This window comes from Cheilinus undulatus, linkage group 8 (genome assembly GCF_018320785.1).
Source record: "Cheilinus undulatus linkage group 8, ASM1832078v1, whole genome shotgun sequence".
Lineage (NCBI taxonomy): Eukaryota > Metazoa > Chordata > Actinopteri > Labriformes > Labridae > Cheilinus > Cheilinus undulatus.
Window position 1 is genome coordinate 53,502,414 of NC_054872.1, and position 10,412 is coordinate 53,512,825.

Below are 10,412 nucleotides of genomic sequence, written 5' to 3' on the forward strand. Positions count from 1 at the left end.
GGATTTTTTTAAGGATTTCTTTTATATCTTTTGGGGAAATTGCTCAGATATTTTAAAGTATTATAATGCTTGTACGCTACAGAGATTATTGATAAAGTAAATCAGCATCATTGATTATTGATATTAACCCTTTAAATGCGATTCATTGAAATACTGGGAAATTAAAAATTTAAGCCTTAGAATATTATTGGTGGGTCTACTTTGAATTCTTTTTTATGTTTTGTTACTTATGTATATATATATGTAATTATTACAGTTGAAATCAATGTTAACACTGTGACCATATATGGTGTGTGTATATATATATTTATATATGGGGGGAAAACCCATTTAGAGAAAAAATTAACCCCTTAAAGCCTGAAAACACAAATTATAGCCAGAAAATTCTAGTTTTTTGGAACTGAAATGTTTATTTCACTTTCTACTGAAATCCAAAAAAAATCCAAATTTCCGTAAAATTTCACATATTTATTTTTGGTATCTCATTTGATACATTAGGTGTTTTTGGTAGCTGATAATCCACTTGAAAGCATCTTTATCATTTATCAGATTGTATTCAGAGGCTTTTTATAAGTAATTTATGATCGTATTGATTAGATAGAGGTATCATAAAAGTATTTATCAAACATGATACAACAGGCTTTAAGGGGTTAATATATCAAAATGTATGTCTATATAAAAATATTACTAATGGAAATAAAGTCATAAAGTCTGCTAAGTATTTACTCAAACATTAAACATACCAACAGTTTGATCTGATAACAAGACACATTATTATTATCACATATATTTAATAACAGTAAATATTAGCAGTGATGAGGATCATTATAGAAGAAAAACTGATTTATGTCATTTAAGTTTAAAATAACTTATTCTGTTGTAAAAGTGACTAAAATCACACATTTCACCTTTCATTCTTCATTCCGCCAGAAAAGCATCAGAAATATTAAATATCTGATTTAATCTGAGTAAGAAGGCTCAGAGTTAAATAAAAATGGATATAGAACCACATTACTGTAATATAATAGGTTATAAGGTGATAATGTTGAGTACAAATCACCTGTTTCACTTTAAGTTTAAAAAACCTATAAATTTCACCTCTGGAAAATTAACTTCCAACTACACTATAGAGTTCTATTATTAGGGCTGTCAACATTAACTGAGTTAATCCAAAATTAATCTAAAATAATCTCATGCTTTATTGGTCATTTCAGTAAACTTTGGTAAAGCCAGGTCAGAGGGATGTAAATAAACTACGCACTGCTCCTTTAGTCTCCTTTACCTTTAAAAGCTCAGAGGACAGTCAGAGTCAGAACAGAATCCTGTTTCTGTGAAAAGTTCCTGTTCTAATCTCTGATCCACCTTTAAGAGCAGGTCTGGAACCAAACAGGAAGTAGACTACCCTTCATTACAGACCAATCTAGCATGACAACAACAGTTTTAAATCCCACTGTTTTGTATTTTAAAGTTTAACTGACTACAGAAATTCTGAGATTAATGCAATTAAAAACATTAATCTTTGACAGGCCTAATTATCCTACATTATGAGTCATATAGAAAAAAGCCTTAGCACGGCTGACGGATGAATACGCCATGCCATCATAGACATTTACTCCCCAACCAGACCCACGTCCAAACATGGTTCCATTTTTTCAGGCTAGAATTTCAGTAACCACTGAAACCCAGGGTAAACTAAACCTAACCTGACATTTAGCTCTACTATTCACCTTCATAATCAGAGTTTCACCACCTCTTCAGGGTTAGGTCTGATGTTAGAGACGTCTGTTTGGGACCACACAACAAAAACTGCATTTTTAGAGTTCTGGAGGAAACAGGAAGTTTGAGACACTGCTGATTGGTCAGATGACTGATCTCTGATTGGCTGAGAAAAATCGTTGATTCTACTGTATCACAGAGAGCCGAGAGGAGGCCATGGAGGAAGTGGACTGAAGCGACCATATATGGTCAACGGCCCATAAAAGGTGAAAGCAGACAGACGTCAGCGGAGTTTTTTTAGAGTTTGATTTTATTGAAAAAGTTTGTGCTCACAGCCTCACGTCACACAGGAATAAAAAAATAAAATTAAAGATTCAAACAGACCACAAACAGAGACTAAAGAGAGCGCTTCTATTTACAGACGACCACGGAGACCGGGGGGAGGGGCGAGCTGCGGAACGACAGAGGACAGGCCAGGGGGCGGGGCTAATGGCGGATATGTCATTCATCCTCACTGTGTTGACGGATGTGAAGTCATGGCAGTGAGTGAAAGAACTCTCCGGCTGTTTACGGATCACTCTGAGCTTTAAACATGATGGCACTGCTTTCTCTAAACTGACCCAGAATGCATTTCAGCCCTCGGAGCTCGCCGTCAGCCCAGTGAGTAAAAATCGATGTGGCTGTACTGAAGTCATGGCGAATGTTAAAGCGAGCGTGCAGCTGAGTGTGGATCAGTGATTTATCCAACTGTCGTGCTCTTTGTTCAGCTCTGACCAGAAATATCGAGACGTTTCAGTCATGTGACGTGGCGACGACGGCGTGCTCACAGTAACGTTGGTCTGCAGTATGTTCCAGCACGCCAGTTTGTAGGACGCCGTTCCAGATCGGCGCCTTCATCTTAGCGCCGTTGAGATCACAGCGTCTTTAGTCAACGTTTTCTAATCGCAGTGTATGATGTCTGAGTGACGAAGAACCCGGCTGCAGAGGATTATGGGTAATGTGGTGAGTCACTGATCAGGGCTGGGCTTTTATTGTGAAGGGCTCTACACTGAAAAGATCAGAGATTACGCTCTTAATCTGAAATTACTGGACTTAAAACAGAAATTAAAGGAGAGAAGATGACAGCAAGGGTTTTGCACCATGGTGATCACCTGATTATTGATCAGTGATGGCATCATGAGTCTGTCGCTCTGCAGCTCTAAGGGGAGGGGCCAGGTGTTTCAGTGTGAGAAGGTGATTGGATCATTCATCATCATCGTCGTCACCTTCGTCCTCTGCGTCTCTCTTCCTCTTCTCCCCTCGAACGTCCACATCTGTCAGAGAGAGGGGATGGGGTCCACAACAGATTAAAACACAAACTGTGCCAGACTTAATTTTTATTTTTATGTCTTAACAATTTGAAGTCTTGATTTAAGGTTCGTTTTCATGATTTCATTTTCATTGAACAGTTTATGGTTTATTTTAATTATATAAATCGAACAATTTAGGATTCATTTCAACGGTTTTACTTGCTTCTTTTTTAACTCTTTAATTTTAACGACTTTAATTTCAGATTAACTTCTAAAGTTTTATTTTTTAAAGTTTAAGGATTTAATTTTAATGATTAAAGTTTAATTTTAACATTTTGATGTTTCATTTTAAAAACTTTCATTTAAATGAGTTATTTATGTATGTAAAATTTCATTTTGACTAATGTCAGGTTTATTTTACGGGTTTTACTTTTTAACAAACATTTTAGAATCATTTCATTAAAGTCTTATTTAAACATGTGAAGTTTGATTTTAATGGTCAAGCTATATTTGAGCATTTTGAGTTTAATTTTATTGATTTAACTTTTAAAGTGGCAGTTTAAATTTAATTTGAACCATTGAGGTTTCATTTTTAAAAACCCAAATTTTATTTCAACGATTTAAATTTTAATTTTTCTACAATTCAAGTTCAATTTTACTGGGTTAACCTTGATGTTAACAATTTAAATTAAACTGAAGTCATTCAAATTTAACTTAAAGAAATAAGAAACATTAATGATTTGAGTTTTATGTTATTGAAATATTTATTTAATCGAATTAGGTTTTATTTTAACACATTTAATTTAAATGCTTCAACTGTTACATTTAAAGTCCAATTTTAGTTCATATTCCAGTGATTTATAAATTTATCATCAGATCTCTAAGGAAATAACAACGGTCTATACTGGACTGCCAGCTTTTCTCTGTTTTAATATTGAAAATATTTCCCCTCATGCTGTGAGTTTAACACTATCTGAGGACACACCTCCATCTTCATCATCCTCCTCTTCTTCATCCTCCTCCTCTTCCTCCACGTAGTCTCCGTCGTCTTCCTCATCCTGGCGGAGAAACAGATGTGTCAGCTTTGAAACAAATGCCTCACCTCTCCTCACACATGCGCCGCACTCACCTGGATCCCCTCCTTCATCAGGTAGGACAGACCAACCTCCTCCTCGCCCTCAGAGCCGTCCTCATCATCCTCATCCTCTTCATCCTCATCATCATCCTCGTCTCCATGGGGACCGGCTTCATCGTCATCTGGATTAAGAGGAGAGAAGAAGGAATGTTTCTTTCATTCTAGATCCACTAATGGCATCTGTAAAATATGTTGGTCATAGTGATGGGCGGTGAACTGTCAATAACATCTTTCTAACACTTATTACAGACTCTAGAGGCTGACATCATCAAAGGCAAGGATGGAATGTTTTAGAAACGTCAAAGGATAACATCTTTCTAACGCTTATTAAAGACTCTAGAGGCTGACATCATCAAAGGCAAGGATGGAATGTTTTAGAAACGTCAAAGGATAACATCTTTCTAACGCTTATTAAAGACTGTAGAGGCTGACATCATCAAAGGCAAGGATGGAATGTTTTATACAATTCAAAGGATAAAATCTTTCAAAAGTCTGTTGAAGACTTTGATGGCTGACCTCCTAAAAGACAGAGGACAGAATGTTGGGGAAGCTAGCGATGTTTGAATCTTTCCCCTCCATTTTTGCCAAATAGTAATAGTTGGCCATTGTTTGCTTTTTATTCGGACAAAAATGGAGGGAAAAGGAACCCACCTTTCTGTTGTGGTGTAGTCCACCTACACACACATGAATACTAGCTGGAGCAGCACTGAGCATGTGCCAAAGGCCTCATTCTTAAGGAAACCATTCTTGTCACCCAAAACTGCATTGTGTAAACATACAGCCATCATGTAAACGTGGCCTCAGAGGCTTCTATACTGACCGTTGTCGACCTCAGAGTCAGGCACCTCGTTGTCCTCCTGGTCGTATCCGTCCAGATACGTGATCTGAGGGAGCAGCTCAAAGACGCTCTCCCTGTAGTCGTCCAGCGTGGAAACCTCACAGCTGTACAGGTCCAAACTCTTCAGGTTCTTTAAGTTTTGCTGCAGAGAGAGAAGAAAACAGACATTCAGAGACACAATAACACAAACTAGAGTTTAACCACATGTACAGAGATCAAACGATCACATTTGTCCCAGAGAGTAATTTAAAGAGACATGAGGACAGCCCTCAATCCTAACATCCTCCTCCTCCTGGTGCATTTAAGGGATAGGACCATCCTTCATCACGTCGGATAGAGAGTGATCTCTGTCTCAGTGGAGGACACAGAAATGTGATGTTAATCTAATAAACAACAGAGCCGCCCCCCGGTGAATATGTGTGTTAAACTCACCAGAACCTCGATGCTGCTCAGCTCTTTGATTTTGTTCCCGCTCAGGTTTAGGTACGTCAGGTTTGGACATTTCTCTGCCAGCTTGTCAAGACCGCCAGTGATGATGTTATCACTGACCTCCAGCTGAAAGCAGGTACACAAACACAGAATGTTAAATGAACACACACCTGGTTGGTGTGTGAGTGAGCTGCTTCATCATCACAGTGAAGGACGGCCCACTGCTGACAGGGCGTCATCTTTAAAACATGTAATGGCGCTTTCATTTGGGTGTTTCTGATAACTTAGCATGTGGACAGGATTATTTGTGATAACAGGGGGAATAAAATCAGGGGAAAAAGATTTCCAGTGATCATGTTGATTTCAAAGATCTCTTAAAAATATATATATGGAAGTCAAACAACATAAAAAGGGAAAAGGGGGCATGCATGTGGCTATAAATAGATTCTCTGGCTGTGCTTATACACCGGGACAGACAGTGGTCATTAAAAATCCTAATGGAGCTGGACTTTTCCATGGATGTAAACAAACTAACTATCAGTGATGACCTGCTGCATTATGGGAAACATGAAGTGTGGGCGGACCTTGCGTAGTTTTGGCAGTGAGGGCAGTTTGGAGAGCGAGCTGAGGCCGACGTTCACCATGCTGAGGATCTCCAGCTCCGTGTACTCCTCCGTCAGACCCTCCACCTCGCCATCAGCTGACTGGCAGTTATCCACCACCATCTCCACCACCTACACATGCAGACAAAGAAAACATAGCGAATACTTCAGATATGCTCCTGGATGAGTGTCTTTAAAATGTATGCAATACATTAATAAGCAGGAGTAAAACCAGGGAGCAAACACTGGTGTTATTCCATGTCTGTCCACCAGGAGGCAGCATGACTTCATTTTGTAAGTTTATCATAGAAGCAAAATTCAAAACTTTGATAAGATTGAAGAGGGAAACAAAATTACACCAGCAATGGTCGGTCTAAACCATATAAAACAAGATATGTACAATAATTCTAATACATTATGTTTTTTTTGGTAACTGAAACACTATTTTAAAAGTAACTTTTTATGGGTTTATCTTTAAAGGTGGAAAAACTATCATTAAAACGAATCAGTGGAATCCCAATGGATTGTGGGATGCTTAGTTCCTTCACTCCAGGAAATACTACATACACAGTCTTATACTTTTGCCTTTTTTCTTCATTCTCCAGTGCAGTTTTAATACTAAATCAAACTGTTATAGTGCAGGGAGTTCAGGTTTCTGAGATCCAGAACTAAAAATGAGGATGTGAGGAGGGATTGAATGGTGAAATTCACTTCTGGAACCAGTCACAGAATAGGAGAGAGGGTTAGGGCTTCTCGAAAATGTTTTTTTGAGACAACTCTGAAAAATAGGCCTACTGAATTTCAAGGAAAAAGAAGCGTCAGATTTCTGATACAAAAAAATCAGAGTTTTCTAAGATGAAAGACAGATTCAGAGATCATCATCAAAAGTCAAAACTTTAGATTAAAGTCAGAGATCAAAGTTAGAATTCAAAGATCAAAGTCAGAATTCGGAGCTCAAAGTTAAAATTCAGCAATCAAAGTTTAAATTCAGAGATCAAAGTCAAAATTTAGAGATCAAAGTTAGAATTCAGAAATCAAAGTTTAAATTAAGAGATCAAAGTCAGAATTCGGAGATCAAAGTTAGAATTCAAAGATCAAAGTCAGAATTCGGAGCTCAAAGTTAAAAATCAGCAATCAAAGTTTAAATTCAGAGATCAAAGTCAGAATTCAGAAATCAAAGTTTAAATTCAGAGATCAAAGTCAGAATTCCAAGAAAAGATAGAATTAAGAGAACAAAGCCAGAATTCAGAGATTAAATTTAGAATTAAGAAGGGGAAATTAGTATTCCGAGATCAAATTCAGACTTTTTTCACGGGAATTCTAAGAAAAACAAAAATGTCCAGCCAAGACTGAAAAAAAAAAAAAAAAAAAAAAACATTTGATGGCTCCAGAGTTCTTCCGAGCAGAATAGGTGGGCGGTCTCTGCTGAGCTCCATATCTTTTGGACGGTGTATTATCACACCATAACACCGTGGAGTGGGCGGGAACGGAGGGGAGTGTCGACATCTAAAGTTATATTTTATCAAAATAAAGGACTGTTGATAGATTTAATGTGAGCCGAATGGTCTAGAAATACATGAATAGTCATTTAAATATTAAACTGTCGCCGTCACACTGAGCATATTTGAACAGTAACGAAGTAAATCGATAAACTTGGGATTTGATAACGGAGTCTGACTAGACGCGCCTTCCAGCTTCATGGATAACCAACTGAAGGTTAAAATGGAAGCCTGACCGAGCGGCGGGGAAGCGCGAGCGTTCCAACAGACACCAAAACAGGCACGCGTATGTTTTGTTTCCTGTACCACCGGGTACCAGCACCGACCACCAGCCAGCTAATCCTAACCACCAGGCTATCATGAGAGCTGGGCGCGCGCCAGGCCGGTCTGTTAGCTCGTATGCTAGCTACAGGAGGCGAGTCTCCACGAGCGACAACTTGGGAGTGCGCGAGACAGCTTGCACGCGGAGAAGGGCTTCTCCCGCCGCCGGAGGACTTTCCTCCATGTTGGAGAGCAACTGAAGCCGTTTTCTGGGTCAAAATGTCGGAGCGGATCGTTTTACAGGCTCAGCGGAGAAAACATGAATTCCTCTCTTATTAAACATATCCATCGCCGTTGTTTAGCTCGAGCCCGCATCCTTCAGCGATTCTCCTGGAAATAAATAAATAATATCAGTCCGTGCGACTGTAGTTACACACCTCAGCGGGGTTTCTGTTCCTGAGCTCCAGGCTGACTCTCTTCTTCATCTCCATGTCGAAGCCCGGGTGGAGAACACGAACTTAAAGGATAACAAAGGAAAAACTGAAAATAAAACACGGCTGGCTCGGTGCGGCGGGCTCTCCGGTGGGCTTCCTGCTCCTACAGCTACCACACGATCACTAAACCTCCATGTTCTCTCGCGCCCGACCTCCACGGCAGAATCACACCCACTTTGTGATGAATATTCAGATTTAGCCTGATTATGGCTTCCTATTGGTCAAATGACGAGCCACTCACTCAACCCCCTCCCGACATAGTATTATGCAGCTATCTGTCCTACGATTGGTTCGAATTCAATGGGCGTTACGTCACTGTAACCAATGAGAACGCGAACATGAAACATTTAAACTGCACGCACCGCCCCTCTTTGTTATCAATGGCGCCATATTTGACTGAAAGCTTCAAGTTTCCGAAAACAACAACAAATAGTGTCAGTTTATATTACCTGCCTTTTATTTTAACATATTTACAACTGGATTTATTAAACTTATAATCACAGCTTTAGATGTAGTAATAAAGAGCGGTCTCTGTTCAATATGCTAATATACAGTAATTTTATTTCTAATTTAAGCCAGCCTTTCCCATACTCCAGTGTGCTGAAGCCCAGTTTAAGAGCTGAAAACCTTCTGGCAAAGACCCCCAAAAAACATTTTTCAGCCATACCATGAAACTCAAATATTCACCTTTAATTTTTCCTCCTAAACAGAGAATTTAAATGCAAATGTTTGGATGTTAAAATCAACATTACTCCACAAGTGTATATATATAATCTCTATAAGTATTAATACTTGGTGGCCCAGCAAACCCTACTCACGTCATATTAAGATCCCCAATGATACAGATAAATTCTCAGAATCAGCTTTACTGTCACAACAGGCAATTTGACACAGTTAGCTTTGCTCTTAAAATCAAACATTATATACAAAAACATAAATAAACTGAGAAAAACTATAAAAAAAATCAGACTTAGATATGTACAAGCTCTTGTGGGTATTATTCTAGTATAAACAAGTCTGTGTGCATGTCTAACATGAAGAATGTTTAACCGTGTCACCAGTCAGTCCAACACCAGTTAAACCATGACAGCGGTTCCATACATCAGGCAAAATAAACAATAACAATAACATTCATGCAGATTAAATGTGTAGATCAGTGTTACTCAACCAAAAAGCCAAATTGTTGAAAAATACCTTTATAAGAGCCACAATCTGATGAAAAGTGGCAAAAATGCCTTGAAGTAACAATAAAAATAAGTTTAAGATGGCAAAAATTGTCAAAATGCTGCAAAAATGGATGAAAAGAGGCAGAAATGGGGAGAAGAAGTGGGAAAAGGATCAGAAAGTAGCAAAGATAGGTGAGAAGTGACAAAAAATGAGTTACAGGTGGCAAAATAATGGTCCAAAAGTGGAAAAACAAGGAAAAAAAGGAGTAAAAAATGACTAAAACGGACAAAAAGCAATCAAGAGTGGCAAAAATGGGCAAAAATAGGAAACAGGAAATAGTATTCAATGGTAAAAGGCAGCTTATATTGGTGAAAAAATAGATAAAATGGTGAAAAAGGGCAAAAATGGCAAAATAAGAGGCAAAAAGGTGGGAAAAGGGGTATCAATGGGCAAAAAGTAGGAAACAAGTGGTATTTAATTCCAAAAGCCAGCTTAAATGGATGAAAAATGGGGCAAAAAAATAGTGACAAATGGTAAATAATTGGAAAAAATGTCAAAAATGGCCAAAACTTAGGAAACAAGTGGTATCTAATGACAAAAGATAGTGTAAATGGGCAAAAAAGTGGCAAAAAATTGTGAAAATTGGCAAAAATAAGAGGCAAAAATGGGGTCAAAGGAAACATGTAGTAGTTTTTAATGGCAAAAGGCAGCTGAAATGGATGAAAAAAGTGGCAAAAGAATTGTGAAAAATGGCAAAAATTGGAAAAAAAATGGGCAAAAAGTAGGAAAAAGTGGTATTTAATGACAAAAGGTAGCTTAAATGGATGAAAAGGGGCAAAAAAAGGTAGAAAAAGGCAAAAAGTTTCCCTTTGTCAAGGTTTTCGGGGGGAATACTTTTAAAAACTAGGACATAAAAAGCAAATTATCACAAAAGAGCCACACGTTGAGCGCACTGATGTAGATGTTGGGTTATTCAGTCGTC

At 38.2% G+C, this 10,412-nt stretch overlaps 1 protein-coding gene across 1 annotated transcript; it reads right to left on the reverse strand.

Annotated features, from left to right (window-relative positions):
* Positions 1-2,777: 2,777 nt before the first annotated feature.
* LOC121513585 (acidic leucine-rich nuclear phosphoprotein 32 family member E-like) lies at positions 2,778-8,421 on the reverse strand. The gene is made up of 7 exons (XM_041793410.1): positions 8,207-8,421; positions 5,992-6,141; positions 5,411-5,533; positions 4,961-5,120; positions 4,135-4,262; positions 3,991-4,063; positions 2,778-3,029 (listed from the first exon to the last, which is right to left on the reverse strand). The coding sequence occupies exons 1-7, from the start codon at positions 8,258-8,260 to the stop codon at positions 2,959-2,961; spliced, it is 759 nt and encodes a 252-aa protein (XP_041649344.1). The 5' UTR covers positions 8,261-8,421; the 3' UTR covers positions 2,778-2,958.
* Between the last annotated feature and the right edge of the window lie 1,991 nt (positions 8,422-10,412).